Below are 18,116 nucleotides of genomic sequence, written 5' to 3'. Positions count from 1 at the left end.
GTGCGCCCGAGGTCAAAAGAAGCTAGAAGAACTCTAATGTGTCAACCAACGGAACATTAAATCGGCTCATCATAAATAATCCTAAACTTTGGTATTTCGTCAATCATCAAATAACCCTTTCAATTGTTTTTTTTATTCTATCGCTTATATTTCTTTTCGCATTCATCCCCTTGCATAGAACTTCGCATCCTCCTCGCCATCGCGGCCGACATGCATCTCGCGAAACCTGCTAGCCAGGAACGGATCGACACTCTGCGTAGCCTGGATGCCACTGCTCCTGACGCTCCCATCTCGCCTGAGACCTGCATTCATCATCTCCGTCTTATCTGGAGAGGCTGAAGTGTCATGCACCCCCGAATCCCTAAAGTGCCGAGCGCTACGTATCTCGAGTGGCGTCAACGGTGGCACGTTGACCGGCTCCTGGAAAGCCATGTGCATTGGGTTTGGATGGCCACCCGCCGTGCTCACACTGCTGACATCGTCATCGTCCACGGTAAAACCCGTGTTGGCCCTGGCCATGGGCTTCTGCTGCTTCATGTCCATCACTTGGCCCCAGCTCTGGCGTTGAAAGTCTTGTTGTCTGAGGCTGGACTGCCTGGCCACGAGTGGCGACTGGGGTTGCTCAATCATGAGTGCAAACCCCTTGGACGGGCCGATTGTTCCCTCGAGCTTGCGCCTCTTGCGCTCCTCGGGGCTCATGGCTTTGACGATGACGTCCCCTCCTGGTAGGCGCACCTCTGCCGCCTCGAGCGTCTCTGCCATGTCGAGGAGGAGCATGTCCATTGGGCACAGGTACGCGACGCGCTTGCGGTCGCTCCAGGCCAAAACATGCCCACATAACCTGCCGCTCCCACCACGCTCGATAATCCAGGCCCCGCTGTCTCCTGGGATGCCCATAGGTCGGTGCATTGAAGTGCGCATCTGCTGCAGGGATGGCGTGCTGCTGATCTGGTACGAGTGACTTGCCGTCTGGCGGCCGTAGATCTTGACCGAAACGATGGTAGGCAGGATGCGGCCGCTCTGGAGGCCGCTCGTCCGCGCAATGCATTGTACATGCAATCCTGGCAGGGCCGAGGCGGCCACAACGGTAGTCGGGCGGATGCCTCCAGAGTTTTCGCCTCCGGTGGAAGGGATCAGATTGCTTTGGTGGGCTCGATGGTCGTCGAATTCGATCAGCGCCCAATCAATTTCGTGCACGAGCCCCTTTTCATCGGTCCGCCGCCTGATTCCGCTCGAAGCGTGCACCTCTCCCAGGGCGCAGGTATCCAAGTGATCCTCATCGGCCGTCTCTTCATTGGGGTAAAACCCTTCCCCGACGTCATCAAAGGCCGGCTGGGTGATGATGTAGCCCTCGCCGCAGCCAAGCTCAACTCCCGGAATATCGCCAGGCTCCCCGTACTCGTCCTCCTTCTCCTTTTCCTCGTCCGAATCGTCGCCTTCCCCCCCACCACCACCGCCACCCCAATCGCTCTCCGAGTAGTCGCTGGTCAAGCCAGACGCCTCAGATCCCGTGTCGGAAAACTCGCAAGCATATTCGGATTCTGTGGATGAGCTCCCCGCCTCGGCTGCGTCGGCCTGCAGGTCTGCGTACCATTGCGACAGTGACGCGTTCAGGTCTGAAATTTCCTGCTGCTGTTTCTTTTGTTGGGCCGCACCAACGCTGCTTCGCAGTATATCCTGGACTTGGTCGATTTGGGCCTGCGTTGCCGTGGATTCGCCTAGCCCGGCGTCCGGGTCATCCAGCATGTGATGCACCGTCATGCCATACGGCTTGTCGTCCACAATCACTATGCCACCGAGACTAGCGGGTGGAAGATGTTGATCGCCTATCCACGCGCCGATGCTGGCTCCGTTTCCCGGTCTCTCCTGGAATTCGCCGTTTGCGGCATCAACCGGTGGGCCATGTTGTAGGCTGCTGTTGGTTGGGGTCTTGCGCGACCGCAGCATCTGACCCTTGCATACCTTGAGTGCGATGTTTGTTGTGCCGTCAAAGAGGTAACCAAGCCGCTTCTTGAGAATGCCACGGACTTTGGCTACGGATGTGCATACAACTAGAACGGTCGGCCGCGTCTCCTTGGCAGACTCGCCAATCGACTCGAGCGATATCTCTACCGATTCCGGATGCTTCTTGTAAAAGTGCTGCAGTGCGAGGTTGATCTCGGGCATCAGGGTCAAGTTCCACTGCTCTACCAGATCTGCTGGAAGTGGTACGTGTGGGTAGAGACGAGCCCTGGGCGACTTGCGGGGCCGCACCTGGGTCTCGACCGGGAGCGGGTGATCTGTGGTTGCGAGAATGGGTTAGTGTGGGTTTTGCCCGGCTTTTTTTTTTTTTTTGGGAGAGGAACCCTTTCATGCGGAGTCTAACTTGCCTTCAATGACAACAGGGGTGGTCTGTGTGAAGCCTGACATGGGTGGCCCCAAAAAGGGCTGCTGCTGCTGCTGCTCTGAAATGGGGTATAGCTCTGCACTCTTGGCCGACTTCCTCTCCATGGCGCCCTTCGATGAGCCAGCCTGCGCGACTGGTGCAGGGGCTGCTTTTGGCTCACCCAGGTCATCAGTAAGCCTATCCTCCAAAGCACTCACTCCGTCAAGGATGCAGCAAGCCTCGAGATATCGGCTGGCCTTGACCTGAACCTTGGAGATGAATTGATCGCTCGCCCCTTGGGCCTGTCCCGACAACTCTTTATCGGCCGCGGTCCAGCACGCTTGCACTGCCCTCATGTAAAGAGTACCACATCGAATCGCAAGCTGTTCCAACACGCTAGAAGGGATCTCGGTGGTGGCAGGATTGGGAGTAAGCAGCTCTAGATTTGTCCACAACCCGACGGAAAGGAGAATCATGGACAGCGAGTAGAGGTCAAACACGCGCGGGTCAGCATTGGCGCTGGCAGTCCCGCTGACTGTGGATGCTGATGTGACTCTGGGATCGAGTGGATGCCTGTAGAGGGAGAAGGACGTCGCAGAGGTCTCGGGAAATGGAGAGTCGGGGAACAAGTCAAAGGAGGACACCAGCGGCCGACGAATATCAACGTCGGCCGTGTTCATCGAAGGGTCATTGCCGACAGCATTACAGAAGGATATGTTTGTGTCGACAAGGTTGCCGTGCGAGATTCCACGAGCATGCATATCGAACACGGTGTTGGCAAGGTTCGAGGCCAGGCGGAACTTGGCCTCTAGCTTTGGTTCGAAATCAGGCCTCTTCAGCAGATCAGACAGCGAATTGAGGCTGTAAAGTGGGTTCTGCGTCAAGTTCTCGTACGAGATGGGATTGAAGGTGGGCGGGAATTGGTAGACCAAGCCAATTCGTGAGTGCTCATAGTCCTCAAAGTAACCCAACAGCCTTGGCAGGCCGATCCAGGTGCCAGGTCGTTGGGTGTCAGACTGGAGACCGGCCGAGAGCTTCTCGAACCGCGTCATGGACGGCATGATGCCAGTGGTCGAGTAGATTGGGTCGAAGGCAGCGTACTCGAGCAACAGTGGTGCGTTGGGCTGCCGCCCCGTCCCTGAGCCGCCCTGAGGAACGATCTCCGAGTAGGCCTGCCTCTGCATGAAGACGATTTCACGCGGCCTGGCTTCCTCCGACGCGCCCTCCGACATGGGCTCCGCCTGCATCGCTCGAAGATTCGTCAGGGTGTTGGGGTCGATCTGTTTGGGGGTCTGCACCCGGGTCGATTCGAAGGCTCGCATCTCGTCCGAGGATCCGCTTTGCTTGTAGGACTGCGAGGTTGCAGTTGTCGATCTCGTCCTCGAAAGATCGAAGAGGGTATCTATAGAAGTTGTGAGGTCTCGCACCAGGTCCTCAAAGCGTCCCTTATCCCAAGGCACCATGGGCATGTTCTTCTGGTCGCCGCTGGACGAGCCCTTCTTCTCGGATTCACGCTCGCCGATCAGTCGCCTAGAGCTCTGCCACAAAGGTTCTGCCTCGGCCAGGATGTCCTTGATGGTGGACATGATACTGCCCACAACCTCGCTGAGGCCGGCCTTGGAGAGAGACTTGTCGATCAAGACCTCGGCCGACTGTGACTGGCTGTTGTCAGACCATTCTAAACCCCAGCTGACAAGACGGTCCTTCTGAATGCGCAACTTGCGATGCAAGGCTCTAATCTCGGGGTCGTCGCCATTGGAGACGGGCTCCTTGACGAAATCGGACGACTTCTTGGTGTCGTTGTAAAGCCGGCTCAGCCGCCGCTGAACCGGCACGCCGGTGGGAAGATACCCCTCCATGCTGGGCCCCTTTTGACGGCCAAGTGATTCAACCAAGGAGAGCTACAATAGTGCAGTAGAAAGAAATTGATGTGGTAGCGCACAACTCAATGGCTGGGGATCATGGGAGGACCCCTTGCCAAGTTAACAAGTTCAAGAAAAGATCCAATTCATTCCCAAACAGAATGATATCTTTCGGGGGTGCAACAGGTGATTAAAACGAGCCGGGGCCTATCTAGGTCGGAAGGCGGGTGAGCGGGCCCGGGTAGCGTTGGACTCCATGCAGCAATTATGTGCGACTTGCAGGTGAGACAAGGAGGTAGGGTAGAGAAAATATGAGGACAAAAGATGCCCAATCGGGATAATGAGAAGATGAAAAAAGAGCGTATTGGATGTTCGGATTTCTCGGTCTTTGCACAGCAACAAAAAGAATCAACCAAAATGTCGAAAATCTGCACCAAAATCTACTACCAGGCAGCTTTCGCCTAGGCTCAGCGCCCAGCCAGCCCTTCTCTCTGCTTTGCTTTGGTGGGAACCAGGAGGCTTGTTCCTCGCTGCCTGGCGCCCAAAAGAGGGCCAAGAGCCCGGGACAAGGTTTTGAGTAATTTCTGCTGTGCCGGGTGTTGCAGACGGGCAGATGTCGTGAGCGGGCGACTGCAGCTTTTGGTGGCCGTCAAGCCGTTGTGAAGTGATGGAAATGTTGCTGCCTGGTGCTAGCTGACGATCCTTGCATGCCTGAGGGTGGGGGGGCTCTCCAAAACACTGATGCCTAGCAGCTAGCGCCAGACTGTTTGTCCGTCGTGTGCGCGGTGTGGCTTGCGCTAGCCAGCGTCCACCAATCTTCAGCGATCTGAGTGGCGCAAGTGGGTCCATGGGTGGTACGTACAGACCTACCTAGCTTCCAAGACTTTGAAGACCCCTCCGCATTGTCGTATCTGGGAAACAAGCCGTATTTTCACTGGTCCAATTGGCAGACTTCCTTTCTTCAGCAGTAAACAGCCAGGTGCTTCGGTTGACGGTCCCAACTTTAAGTAAACCACTCGCATCAATTGCTTTGCTTCATCAGATACTGATACTGATAAATCCATTTCACGCCGTCGCCAACAGCTCAATTGGACCGATGTACATTAGAGTAAATTTATTCGTTTCTTTGCTGTATTATTTTCATCGTCTTTTGCCTGTCGCCGAGTTTTCTTCTTATTTTTGTTTCGTTCCTCCTTTCGGCGTCCCCGAAAATCGCAGTCTCGGGAGGCATCCCTTTCGCATTTATATGCATAATGTAGCTTGGGGGACACAGCACCCCAACTCTACAGCCTAGACTAGACCTTGTCCAACCACTTCTCCCCATTTATCCGTTTTCTCGCAAGCTTGGCACATGACACCAACGCAAACCCCATCATCAGCAAACAGCCAGCGTACCCTTGGGCCCCCTGATACCTTCCGCCCATCCTGGCGATGATGGCGCCCGCGACTGGAGGGCCGACCATGATAGATGCGCTGTTTATGGTAAGTGTCAGACCTATGCGGGCACCCGACTTGCGGAGATCCCGGGATAGACTCAGGGTCGCCGGCGGGTGGAGGCTGAGAATCGCCCCACTGCACACGCCGAACACTGTCGTCCAGCCATAGACGCCTGCCGACGTCGTGACCCCCATCCAGCCAATGATCACAACGCCGGTGCAGAAGATCATGGGGATCATCAGGTTCAGTGGGCCTAAGCGGTCTCCCAAGAGGACGGGCAGAATGCGGCCAACAAATGACACCCCTGCGAATATGAGCAGCAGGTTCAACGAGTCTGGGTACGAGAGCGGCGAAGTGATTTGCGTGCGGCTAAACTGCGCCATATAGTAGATGCCTACATAGTTGCCAGCTTGTGCCTGCATTTTGGTCCATGTCGTCAGCAAGTCAGTCTCTGTGGTGACATTAGGCGCGCTTGAAACTCTACAGGACCATGTGACGGAGCTCAAACTCACCAACATCATTCCAGTGGCATAGAGGGTAAAGTCAACATCTTTTAGTGCCGACAGATCGATGAACGGCCCCTCGATCCGAGTCTTGAGCCTTGCCCGCATGATGAAATTGACGGGAATGGACGACGCCAGCTGGACAAATGCCATGGTACGCAGAGCCCAGGCGAAACCGATGCTTGGTATGAGCTGACGAGCCATTGCAGGGTACACGAGCCCGCCGGTGACGTTTCCGAGACCCATTATACCCAACGCCATGGCCTTGCGGCTTGTAAAGTACGTCGACGTTACAGACATGATGGGGCAAGCGCTGTGATTTGGCGACTGTTAGCCGGCAAACTCTGAGATCACCTGAACCGAAATGTCCATCGAGACTGGCTGAGTGATACTCACATTAAGCCTGTCCCAAAGCCGACGATTACCCCCTGAGACAGCATGAAATGCCAGTACTCGCTGCCGAATGAAGTTCCCAACAGTCCCAAGAAGACAAGCGAAGTGCCAATGGCGAGGATCAAGCGGAAATAGCCGGCATCGGCCAGGCGTCCCGAGAAAACACCCAAGAACGTAGTGAGGATGAACTGCATAGACCCGATCCACGATATCTGTGACGGGGGAAGCCCTAGGCCGTCGGCATAGTATGCCTGGAATATGCCGAAAGAATTTATAATCCCCCATGTGTTTGCTGTCATAATGTGGGCGGCAAAACCTACACATAGGAAAACCATATTCCGGTCAGTTGATGTAGATGGACATGACGAGGATTGGTTGTGGACGAATGTACTGACATATAAGCCAAGCTCGTGTACCCCCATCGGGGGGCGGTAATGTTTTTTGACTTGTCCTCGTCGTTGACTGCACGATAGGGTTGAGGTCTTTGACGTCTTGACTATCTGAATGGCCTTGTGGCGCTGACTCTGATGGTAGTTCTTTCATCTTCGTACTCTAAAGGGCTGCCAATAATTTGAGTTCTTTGATATGGAAAGAAAATAGCTTGTGAAAATTGCAACACACCCACTCGGTCCCTCGATTGAGAAGTTAGGAAGACAGATGAACTTGGAGTTTACAAAAATAGTTAAACATGCAACAAGGTACTTAAATGTCAACTATATCCCATATACGAAAACTCTACACAGCGCCCTTGGCTCCTGGAGCAATGTCAAATTGGTAACCCAAATTGATTGAGTTTTGACATGCAGGGCGCGAGCTGCCGGAACCCACCGCCTGTGAGTCGGAGCTCCACCTCCGAAAACCGGTGGACCGGTGCCAATTTTGTACGTGGTATATGATATGCAACATAGGTAGCATTGCAGGTAAGTAAGTAGTACATCACCCTAGCGAGCGGGAATATCGCGGGTATGCTGGTGTGGAACGTCGAGCTCACGGGAATGTTACCCGAAACAAAACAAAAAAAAAAAACAAAAAAACATTAAACTACGGGATCAGCTTGAAATAGTACAGTCGCTCTTGACAAGATGAATATGGGCTGAAGGAAAGAGGAAAAAAAACTAGAATCCAAGGGTATTAAATCATTTTCCTTCTACATCATATCCTGAGCAGAATTCTCCGAGTCATCGGTAGAGGAGGGGGCCGGTACCGCGGCTTGGCAAACGTGATTCGGCAAGTTTCAAGTACCCGAATGCTCCGGCCTTGTCCGGATCCGCATGATATGGAACGGTATCTAGAGAGGTTTGACACGCGAGAGACACGTATGTGGTAGGTAAGTGCTGCAGCTCTGGCTGGTCCGCCAGAAATGGATAAGCAGTGACACCGAGGAGATATGTTTACTCAAGTTAGATGCATACAAAACATGAGCCGTCGTCCTCCTATCGTAGGGCTGGCTGCGTATGGCTTCAGCATCAGATGAAACAAAGTACCTCACCCACACTCGTCTCGGATACGAGGGAAGGCAGCATGTGCCTTCACGAGCTAGAGCTCCATCATGCGTAATCAACTGCAATGCATACTTTGACCAAACAGTGGCTGACCGAAGCCACCAATTTGAGCAACACCCAGACAAAAACCGTCAAAAGAAGAATTGGATTTTTAATATATTGTACATGTAGAGTTGTGCGGCCGAAATGATTTGTTTCATCTCCAGCTTGGTATGGGTATATAACTCTTTTCCTCCAGGACGTAGTAGCAGCGACAGTTGGTTAATGTACATCATCATAGTTCCCTACTCCAAGAAAAGGTGCCTTGTTAGCTATGCGCGGATCGTAACAATGTCGCAGAAGGGAGTCGACGTACTGACTCACTCTCAATACCAACACTGCACCGACCCCAAAATCTCCTTGTCCGACCCCATGATAGCATAGCCCATTCAGGGCACCCTTGTCCTCAACTGCACTCCGTGCCATTCCTTCATCAGGTCGGCAAGCACCTTATTGACCATACGCTGCTGCTTGAGCATCCCGGAGCCGCGGAACTTGTCCGAACTGATCTCAATTCCGTACATGGAGCCGCAGCCGCCCGAGATGTCCTGGACGACAAGCTCCACCGGCTCGAACTCGGCCATGAGCCTGTTCCAGATTTCGGTCTCGGACTCGTTCAGGTAATCGGGCTTCTCGGGTGTCCTGGTCGCTTGCTGCGAAGGAGGGGCTGTCGCGTCAGGTTGTGAGGCTGCCGAGTAGAATGCTACCCCACGCGACCGCGAGGCGCATGGTGTTCTCGGGCGATGGACTGGTAGCGTAGTGCTCGAGGCCTGGTAAAGGGTTCGACAGGGCTGGGCTGTGACGTTGGCTGTCCGTGGTGCGGCGCGGCTGCCGAGTCGCAGCGCCCGAGCAGCACGCAATGTCCTCGGAATCATTATAGCAGGGTTATTATCGTTTGGATAAGGTGGAGGTTGGCCGTTGAAGCTCCGGCGTGCGGGAGAAAAATGAGGTGCAATAGATGGTAGCTTTGCCTTGCTTCAAAGACCAGAGCTCGCCATCCACATCCCAAGCGGACAGGGTTGTTTTCGGACAAAAATTAAGTGGGGCTTTCACAAAGCTCTCCCAGCTCTCAGCGGCGGGCAAGCTGAAGCGAGGACTTGACAATTGAAGCCCCATCACTGGTTGAATTGGGTTAGTCATCACACTTTGCTGATCAGTCCAGCAACTGCACGCATCCATGTCAACTCGATTTGCTCGACTGCAGCTGTTGTTTCACAGACGCGTCATGGACCAACGCCTCTCAGCGCCCGATTCAAAAAATGGCAATGCAGCAGTCAGTGCAAATGTCGACATTGACCACGTAGATGGCAAGTATGCGTTGGCTAGTCGTCACTCTGCGACTGCGAATGAAGTCTTACTCGAATTGTTCATTCATTTATTTTCAGGCCAGTCAGCTTTGTATACATACCTCATGTACCTCATGTACCTATGTCAGGTGCGTAAGCTTGGCAGACGGCCACCTACCAAGGCACCATACATACCTAACTTTTTTTTCCCTACCTAGCTAGGTAGTTTACCTTGGTGGGTGAAGTATCGCGAGTGAGCGAGAAAAAAAAAAAAAAAAAAAAAAAAGAGTCGCCCAGATTGCAAGCAACCGAGATTCAGAGGTTCACAAATATCAGTGAAACAAGCATCAATTTACTTACCACGCGATGATCACATCAATTCAAATGCCCCGCCAGAGTCAGTCGAGCGCACGTTTCATGCGGGGTATTTGTTTGGTTTATCGGGCTATGATTGCCAGTTTGAGCAGTTGATTGCAGTGATGCGAGTGCAATTTATTTACAGTTTAATTATCTTCACTCCTGAATAAAGGGGCCCCAATGGAGGCACGACTCAGCGGTTTCCTCGAGCACAGTTATCACGCAGGTTATTACCAAGGTAGGTAGGTAATTAGGTATGTAACTGCAAGGTGGGTACCTACTTGGGGGCTGTTCGTTGTGGGCCCCCTCAAAGAGGGGGTTACAAAACCTTGATTTTCGAAAAAACCGTGGGCCACCCCGCATCAGTTTTTTACCTAGAAAATCGTTAACAATTTAACTTATGCCGAGTGTAATCCCGTTCCATAACAACACAATTGCACTTACCGCAAATATACCTATATCATGACGTCCCCAGAATCTCAAGCTATCTTAGGAGCCCGCATGTATGCCCAATATGTCGAAACTCACCGCAGTAGGGCGGATACCGCGCGGGAGGGCAGATCCAAGCCAGAATCGCTACGATCGTTCTGTAAAAGGAACGGTTACCCGTATTCGAGTACTCAGCGGCATGCTCGTAATCTCCTGATCAATGGCATTCCTAAGATATCGATAAAGCGCAGCGGGCGGCCTTCATTGTTGACTGATGCTGAAGATCAAGCTCTCGTTGCGTATATCATGCAGCTTGATAAACTTGGTGCATATCCCGACTCACAACACGTAATATCTGCGGCCAATCTGATGCGTCAGTCACGTATACCGCCCTGTGGTCCAATTCAAATGAACTGGTACGGCCGTTGGCGTAAAAAACACCCGGAACTGCGACTTACCAAACAACAACCCGTCGAGATTACTCGCCTTAGTTGGGAGCAACAGATCGATCTTGTGGAGGCCTGGTATCGCCGCACGGCGGCTCATGCGGTAGAGCTTGGGATCACGGCTTCAGCGGCCTGGAACGCTGACGAATGTGGTACTAGAATCGGTGTGAGAGATGGCCGGATACCGGTATTGGTCGTGACGAAAAAGAGGCATGAAAAGCCACGCACCGCGGATCCGGCTAACCGTGAGAGTTGTACGTTGATAGGCGGTGGCAACGCTGTTGGGCAGTCGCTACCGCCCTTCTGTATCTTCACAAAGTGGCCAACGAGCGATTGGCTTGATCTGGATCTGCCTGAGGGTATCGTTTTTACGCGGTCAGAAACGGGGTTTTCCAACGGAGATATCCAGCTCACCTGGATACAGCATTTCAACCGGTATTCGTGGCCAGAAGTTGCTGCCGTGCAATCGATCGGATCTCCCACGTTGAAAGAGTGGTTTGGTCATGACTTTGACGTCAGATTCGACTTTGTGAACCGCACTGCGGCCAAAATCGATCCAAATTCACAGCGGGCCAAAACACGTATTTGGAGGTGGCTTTTTCTCGACGGCTTTACCGGCCACTTTGGCATGGAGATACTTGATTATTGCCTCAGATTTGATATCGAGATCGTTATTTTACCGCCTCATTCAACGCATTATATGCAGCCCATGGACGTATCCGTGTTCACTCACCTGAAAAACGAGTTGCAGGCGGTCCTGCATGAGCATATAAACACCGGTATTCCGGTGTTCACCCGCTCAGATTTCGTTGCTGCGATTCGAGTAAGTCGTTTTCGATCTACAGGTTAATTTAGCGGTAAACTGATATATCTTCCCTTAACTTAGCGCTGCTGGCAAACGGCTTTCACAACTGGCCACGTAATAAGCGGTTTCCAAGATACAGGCTTGTTTCCTGTCGACGGCACCAAAGTGCTCGCCAAACTGCGTGGCCACGCCACGGCAGCGAATACACCGCGATATCCGGACTCCCTTCCTACCGCTGAACGATTTTCACGGGCCAAATATGCGGCAAGCCGTATGGCGGCCAAGGCGCACCACTTTAGTTCAGATACCGTTGATGCTATCTCGGATTTACAAGCCGTTGCCAACGAGGCGATCATCCTACAGCAACGCGTTGCCCAAGAGCAGACGAATAAGCAAAAACGCCTTCAACGCGCTTCACGTTACAAAGTCAAAATGACGTTGAAGTCAAAAGACAAGCAGTTCCAGACCGCTAATACGTTAGAAGATATGCGGGTCGCTCACGAAGCCAAACAGGCGTTGATCGAGGAAACAGCCCTATACCAACAAGAAAAGTTCGTCAGAGATGCGTGGTATAGGGATAAGAATCAGGCTATTCAACGCTGGCGAGAAACAGAGGGCATGCCCAACGGGATTAAGATACAACAGAAGAGATATCTGGAGGACCTCGGCTTCACGCCGGAGAACGTTCCGGCGGTCAGGGAACGCCCTGGAAAAAGGAAGAAGACCGATTCACAGCCCTCACAGTCATGGTTCGTCGATAAAGGGCCAATTTCAGCTGGAAATACAAGTACCCAGATCAATATTACCGTGGATACCGACTCTGCCTGTTCTATCAGCATATGCGTATCACGATCCTCGCAATCAGCCTCACCTCCCGCCCCAAACAGGCCTTCCAAACCGTTCCCACGGTATATACCATTGGCTACACCCTCTCCCCGTCAACTTCAGGATACGAGACCGCTTGAAGACCGTTCCTCGCCGCCAATACCGGGTGGTAGAAAGGATGAGTTGGAAGTACCCGGGTCGCCTTGTGACCGCTTGAGCGACCGGAAAAGGGCGATTGAGCCAAAACTCCAGAAATAGATATCTACAGCGCAATTCACGGCTTCAATTTATCTGCAAATTCTAACCTTTTTCGTGGGTGTAGTGTTTACGAACGTGAATCGAACTTTCATGAGCTACTTTGTTAGCGATCTGCTAACAAATTTGCTGGCCCACGGTTTTTTCGAAAATCAAGGTTTTGTAACCCCTTCTTTGAGGGGGCCCACAACGAACAGCCCCCAAGTACTTTGCGGTTTATTAGACTCTAGGTCCTTAATGCGAGAAGTACCCAAGGTAGGTAGGTGATTAAACCAATGGCTTGCCGTGTTCATCTTGGACTTGTATGCATTTAGCAGCATCACGCGCATTAAGCTTCTTCCAAAACACAGGCAAGACAGGTTCGCATCAAATCTTATGGCTCAATTAAATCTAATTCGCTTACGCAGCAGGAAAAGAAACGCCCTCGCCCCCCCAAAAACCATGGCTGGCGGTCACATCAAGCTCTTTTCCGTGGACTGCCATGTCATTGACAACCCACTTTGAACAAAGCAATTGGGTTCACCCCCGATACCTGGACCAATCGGGGGTGGCCCCGTTTTTCAATGACACCGGAGCCGCGTTGCTTAATTCATTTGTTCGCCCGAGAGGTTGTTCTGGGGCGATCGTCCCCCCTGCAATAGAACTACGGATAGACTTAGTTCTAGTAGTTCTTCTAGTTCTAGCATACAATGGCAGTTCGCGACGGGTAAATGCGTTGTTTTTTTCGGACGGGATTCTACAGCGGGCTCCCCTTTTGATCCACATACCACCGCCCCTGAGTCTCTACCACCCCGGTCCCTGACCTGCCGTCCGAACTCGAGGTGGCATGTCCCTCGTCAACGTCCACACCCCCGGCTTGGAGTCGGTCATGAACCGCAGATTGAGCTTGTCATTCAACGCTTGGCCTGCATACTACTCGCCTTGGCCTCAAGGTCCATGAGTTTCTCCAAGCTGCTACCTGCCTTTTACCTACGGATATATAGAGTGCCATTGGCGCCGCCCACCCATCAACATGTCTTGCTTTTCCCTCAGGGACTTTTGTGCTCCAATCGTTCAGCACAACCCCCGCGATCTCGAGGTTCAGAAGGGTCCTTGTCTCCCTTTCACTGCTCGGCTACAGACTGACTACTCGGCCCCTCCACCGCAGCCATGGTTGGTAAAGCGATAGTGTTGTCGCTTTTTGCGGCAACTTGCCTGGCATCCCAGGCCACCAAGCCCGTTGAAGAGAAGGCGCCCATCATCCCTGGGTTGTACATTGTCGAATATGAGGAAGGGCAAATGGTAAGACAGCAAACCAAACCAAACTACTGCCTCGCAAAAGATTGGATGAACTGCCATGAGAGTCCAAGCTCAGTCTCCTGCACCTGCCGGTCGACAGACAAGCTAATGTCGACTTTTTTTTTGCACGCACCTAGGACACGGCCACACTCAGCAACGAGATTGCATCTGACGCGCACGTCAAGATGAATCTCGACTTCGAGCTCTTCAAGGGAGCGTCGATTCAGTTCCACGACAGCGCCCACGTCGAGGAGACGGCGGCCAAGATAGCCGAAATGCCGGCCATCAAGCGCATGTGGCCGCAACGCCTGTACAGGATTCCTGATTACCAAGTCAGCTGGGCGGGCGACATGCCTGATGCTCAGGCAAAGGCTGTGATGAGGCGCCAGAGCGACGGCAACGACACCTTTACGCCGCATCTCATGACTCAAGTCAACCAGTTGAGGAACAAGGGTGTTGTGGGCAAGGGCATCAAAGTTGCCGTGATCGACAGTGGAGTAAGTGCACCTTGTGATGCATTCAGTACACACCTTGGTTGGGTACATGGGTACATGACATACCTTAGATATTGTGGACTAACCAACTCTTTCGTCTCTACTAGGTCGACTGGAAGCATCCGGCTCTCGGCGGTTGCTTTGGACGACCCGAGTGTCTTGTGTCCTTTGGATACGACCTCGTCGGTGACGCCTACAACGGCACCAACACGGCCGTCCCCGACAATGATCCCATGGACTGCGGTGGACATGGAACCCATGTCAGCGGTATCATTGCCGCTCAGACCAACAACCCTTTCGGCATCATCGGCGCGGCCACGGGGGTGACCATGGGCCACTACCGTGTGTTCGGGTGCGAGGGTTCTGCCAGCGACGACGTTCTTATCCAGGCTTACAACATGGCCTACCAGGATGGGGCCGACCTGATCACTGCTTCGATCGCCGGCTCTTCGGGCTGGCCAGAGCAAGCCTGGGCTGTTGCCGTCACGAGGATCGTCGACAAGGGAGTCCCCTGTGTGATTTCGGCTGGCAACGACGGAGCCACGGGCATGTTCTTTACCAGCTCGGCGGCCGATGCCAGGGGTGCCACCGCCATCGCCTCCTTTGACAACTCGGTTACGCCCCAGCTGTTGAGCAACGCAACATATCGCGTCGGCGGCGGCCAACCAGTGTCCTTTTCCTACTCGGCTGGATCGCCAGCCAAATGGGGCAACGTCACAAAACAGCTTTGGGCTGTCAACTTCAACACCAACGACACCCAGAACGCCTGCGACCCACTCCCGGCCAACACTCCGGACCTCAGCAACTTCATCGTGCTGATTCGTCGTGGTACCTGCCCCTTCACCCAGAAAGCCACCAACGTCCGCGCCAAGGGTGCCAAGTATGTTTTCTTCTACAACAACGTCCCCGGAACCTTGTCCATCAGCGTCACCGCTGTCGATGGCATTCTCGGCGCTGCCACCGTCAGCGCCGAAATCGGAAAGTCCTGGATTGCAGAGTTGGCAGCCGGCCGCAATGTAACCCTGGAAATGACGGATCCTCTTACCGCTCCCAAGTTCCTGCTTAGTGCCCCCAACTCGGCCACGGGAGGTGCTCCCAGTACCTACACCAGCTGGGGCCCGACGTTCGAGGGTCAGGTGAAGCCCCAGGTTGCCGCCCCTGGCGGAAACATCTTGTCGACATACCCTCTCGCCAAGGGTGGCTACGCCGTCTTGTCGGGAACCTCCATGGCCTGCCCGCTGACGGCCGGCGTCTACGCGCTGATCATGAGCGTCCGCGGTATCAAGGATCCCAAGACCCTCGAGAACCTTGTTGCGTCGACCGCCAAGCCCACCTTGTTCAACAGCGGCTCTACGTCAGCCAGCTACCTGGCCCCTGTTCCGCAGCAGGGTGCCGGTCTCATCCAGGCCTACGATGCTGCCTACACCACGACCCTGTTGAGCGTCAGCAGCCTCGCCTTCAACGACACGGACAACTTTGCGCCGGTGCAGAACTTTACCATCAGCAACAAGGGCTCAAGCTCCGTCACCTACACCCTCTCGCAGCGTGGCGCAGCCACCGCCTTTACCTTCTCGTCCAATGCCTCTAACATTACCCCCGAGGTCTTCCCCAACGAGCTGGTCGCCAACTACGCCAACCTCAAGTTCAGCGAGGAGAAGCTAGAGGTCGGCCCCGGCGGCAACGCGCAAATTGCCGTGACCGTCACACCCCCCTCCGGCCTGGACGCCAGACGCCTCCCCGTCTACTCTGGTTACGTGACCATCAACGGCACCGACGGCTCCTCCTTCTCGCTGCCGTACATGGGAATTGCCGGTAGCATCCACGCTCAACGCACACTCGACCCGCAGCAGACTTTCCTGTCGAGCAACCAGATCCCACGCAACTTCACCGAGGACAACCCGCCGCGCGTCCCGGCCGGACACCAGTTTGACCTGCCGCCGCAGGGACAGGCAAACAACACCCAGTACGTGCTCGTCTCGGAGATGCCGCGCTTCAGCATCAACCTGGCCTGGGGCACGCCGCTGCTGCGGGCTGATGTGGTCGCCCTCGGTGGCAACTCGACCGCGGCCGAGCAGCCACTCGCAGAGACCGAGGTCCTCGGCCTCAAGACTGTGGGCAGCCTACAATACTTCCCCCAGCGATACCAGGCGCGAACCAGGAGCTTTGTCAGGTGGGATGGTATCCTGGATTCAGGAAAGTACGCTCCCAGTGGACATTACAAAATCGTCTTCAGGGCACTGAGGGTCTTTGGCAACAGTGAGAAGCAGGACGAGTACGATGTTGTCGAGACAGTGCCCTTCAAGATTCGGTATATCAACAAATAGGCCTCGGGACCTGTGGTCCTTCCGCCGGTCAGCCAATTGTTTATCTACCCCAACCAACAACAGCTGCATGTATATAATTTTATAATTCGTCTCCTGGTTACATATTAGACATATAGAGATTCATTTGTTCTTTACCTCTTTATAACAACAGGGTTATAATCAGACGCAACCTAGTTTATTCCATATTCGGCTTTGGTCGCCAAGCCGGGCCCTAGGACTTGACCAAACTTGATGAATTGGCAGCGCCAACCCTGCCAAGATCCGGGGTAGAATATATTACTACGTATTATGGAGACATGGACAGGGGTTGAACGTCAAAAGGTTCGAGAATAAAAGCCACCAACCATGATGGAAATCCGGGGTAAGGTTTACTAGTTTTATGGTAACCGCTTTCGTTTCGACAGGAAAAGCGTGATCCTAATTTATCCCTTCGTTCGAGTATTCTGTCTATTGGGTGCTACGAAAGTTACTCGCCAACAGACCTTGTTATATAGAGGCAAGTATCCCGTATTGCAAATGGGATACGTACGCTTGTGCGAGAACCTGTACTTTTGCAGCTTGCTATCATCAACAAGAAGAAAGCAAATAGATAACAGAGGGGAAGGAGAGGATATCCGGAACAGGATACGGGACTGGTATGCCGGGCGCGTTGCAGCGGCGTAAATGTTGCACCAACGCGGGGGTGCCACACTCCGGACATATCCCGGAATTGACAAGGTTCCTGCTAAGCCCTACACCAGACGTTATTGCAAATAAAACGCATCGGGGCGATGGCAGCAACAAGTAAAAATGTGAGCAGCTCTACGCGAGGAAGAGGGGCAAGGCGCAGCCAAGATTATTGATGCATGATATGTTGTTAACCAAAACTTCCCCTCGCCATCTCCAATTTACCTCTTCGGAGAAGAAGACATCGGCAGCTTGGTCGGTTGGTTGGGTTGGAAAAGTTTACTTGTCTCGTGTAAATGGTGATTGCAGGTTTTATTCTCAGTTTTCTTGCATGAAGAGTTTAATCAAGCCTTCAAATCTTTGATCCTTCTGGTTCTGAAGAAAGCTGGAGGTATTTGCAGCACCGAGATGCATCGTCCTGTGTGGCTTGGGTGGCTGTTTACCCAACAAAACCCCCCATGGATGAGGATGTCTTTTCTTCTGTATCCAGTCTCAGGTCGGTTGGTTCCTGCTCCAAATACGGTGCTGTTGTAAATTAGGATAGTGCCGTATAAAGTGATGTTCCTCACTCGTCACCGTGCATAGAGATATGGGGTAGGGGCCAGGCAGAAGTGCGGGGAACCAACGATCGTGAAGTGGGGATGCCGTGGTAAGTATGGGGCCCCCAACAGCCGAAACAACCTGCAGCGCCGCGCCCCGCTTAGACACTAACAAAGTACCTACCTACCCAATTATGTATAACCCCGTTTATTATACGAGGATTCTGACCTCGTCTCCCCTTGGGTGCATCGGAAGGACAACGCCAACTACATTCGCAGGCACTGTATAGACATTTTAGCCGGCTCAGAAT

The 18,116-nt window shown here is 53.4% G+C and overlaps 4 protein-coding genes across 4 annotated transcripts; 1 reads left to right on the top strand and 3 right to left on the bottom strand.

The window, feature by feature from the left end:
* Window positions 1–41: 41 nt before the first annotated feature.
* On the bottom strand, window positions 42–4,921 carry MGG_13324 (uncharacterized protein). The gene is made up of 2 exons (XM_003711130.1): window positions 2,370–4,921; window positions 42–2,279 (listed from the first exon to the last, which is right to left on the bottom strand). Exons 1-2 carry the CDS (start codon window positions 4,222–4,224, stop codon window positions 163–165), a joined length of 3,972 nt encoding a protein of 1,323 aa, XP_003711178.1. The 5' UTR covers window positions 4,225–4,921; the 3' UTR covers window positions 42–162.
* A 323-nt stretch (window positions 4,922–5,244) lies between these two features.
* On the bottom strand, window positions 5,245–7,332 carry MGG_09076 (uncharacterized protein). Its single transcript, XM_003711129.1, has 4 exons — window positions 6,956–7,332; window positions 6,564–6,876; window positions 6,177–6,480; window positions 5,245–6,080 (listed from the first exon to the last, which is right to left on the bottom strand). The coding sequence occupies exons 1-4, from the start codon at window positions 7,101–7,103 to the stop codon at window positions 5,523–5,525; spliced, it is 1,323 nt and encodes a 440-aa protein (XP_003711177.1). The 5' UTR covers window positions 7,104–7,332; the 3' UTR covers window positions 5,245–5,522.
* An 858-nt stretch (window positions 7,333–8,190) lies between these two features.
* Window positions 8,191–9,091, bottom strand: MGG_09075 (uncharacterized protein). Its single transcript, XM_003711128.1, has 2 exons — window positions 8,418–9,091; window positions 8,191–8,346 (listed from the first exon to the last, which is right to left on the bottom strand). Exon 1 carries the CDS (start codon window positions 8,974–8,976, stop codon window positions 8,491–8,493), a length of 486 nt encoding a protein of 161 aa, XP_003711176.1. The 5' UTR covers window positions 8,977–9,091; the 3' UTR covers window positions 8,191–8,346; window positions 8,418–8,490.
* Window positions 9,092–13,562: 4,471 nt separating this feature from the next.
* MGG_09073 (minor extracellular protease vpr) lies at window positions 13,563–16,735 on the top strand. Its single transcript, XM_003711127.1, has 3 exons — window positions 13,563–13,785; window positions 13,920–14,279; window positions 14,384–16,735. The coding sequence occupies exons 1-3, from the start codon at window positions 13,654–13,656 to the stop codon at window positions 16,598–16,600; spliced, it is 2,709 nt and encodes a 902-aa protein (XP_003711175.1). The 5' UTR covers window positions 13,563–13,653; the 3' UTR covers window positions 16,601–16,735.
* Window positions 16,736–18,116: the final 1,381 nt, after the last annotated feature.

This window comes from Pyricularia oryzae, chromosome 3 (assembly GCF_000002495.2).
Source record: "Pyricularia oryzae 70-15 chromosome 3, whole genome shotgun sequence".
Classification (NCBI taxonomy): domain Eukaryota; kingdom Fungi; phylum Ascomycota; class Sordariomycetes; order Magnaporthales; family Pyriculariaceae; genus Pyricularia; species Pyricularia oryzae.
This window is presented reverse-complemented; position numbering and strand designations above follow the sequence as displayed.

Bases quoted from the DNA above. Each gene is read 5' to 3' on its own strand.
- MGG_13324 (XM_003711130.1), bottom strand. From the start codon at position 4,224: ATGGAGGGGTATCTTCCCACCGGCGTGCCGGTTCAGCGGCGGCTGAGC. The intron at 2,280-2,369 runs GCAAGTTAGACT...TCGCAACCACAG, and splicing joins CACCCCTGTTGTCATTGAAG to ATCACCCGCTCCCGGTCGAG.
- MGG_09075 (XM_003711128.1), bottom strand. From the start codon at position 8,976: ATGATTCCGAGGACATTGCGTGCTGCTCGGGCGCTGCGACTCGGCAGC.
- MGG_09073 (XM_003711127.1), top strand. From the start codon at position 13,654: ATGGTTGGTAAAGCGATAGTGTTGTCGCTTTTTGCGGCAACTTGCCTG. The intron at 13,786-13,919 runs GTAAGACAGCAA...GCACGCACCTAG, and splicing joins AATATGAGGAAGGGCAAATG to GACACGGCCACACTCAGCAA. The intron at 14,280-14,383 runs GTAAGTGCACCT...CGTCTCTACTAG, and splicing joins TTGCCGTGATCGACAGTGGA to GTCGACTGGAAGCATCCGGC.
- MGG_09076 (XM_003711129.1), bottom strand. From the start codon at position 7,103: ATGAAAGAACTACCATCAGAGTCAGCGCCACAAGGCCATTCAGATAGT. The intron at 6,877-6,955 runs GTCAGTACATTC...TCCTATGTGTAG, and splicing joins TACACGAGCTTGGCTTATAT to GTTTTGCCGCCCACATTATG. The intron at 6,081-6,176 runs GTGAGTTTGAGC...ACCAAAATGCAG, and splicing joins ATGCCACTGGAATGATGTTG to GCACAAGCTGGCAACTATGT.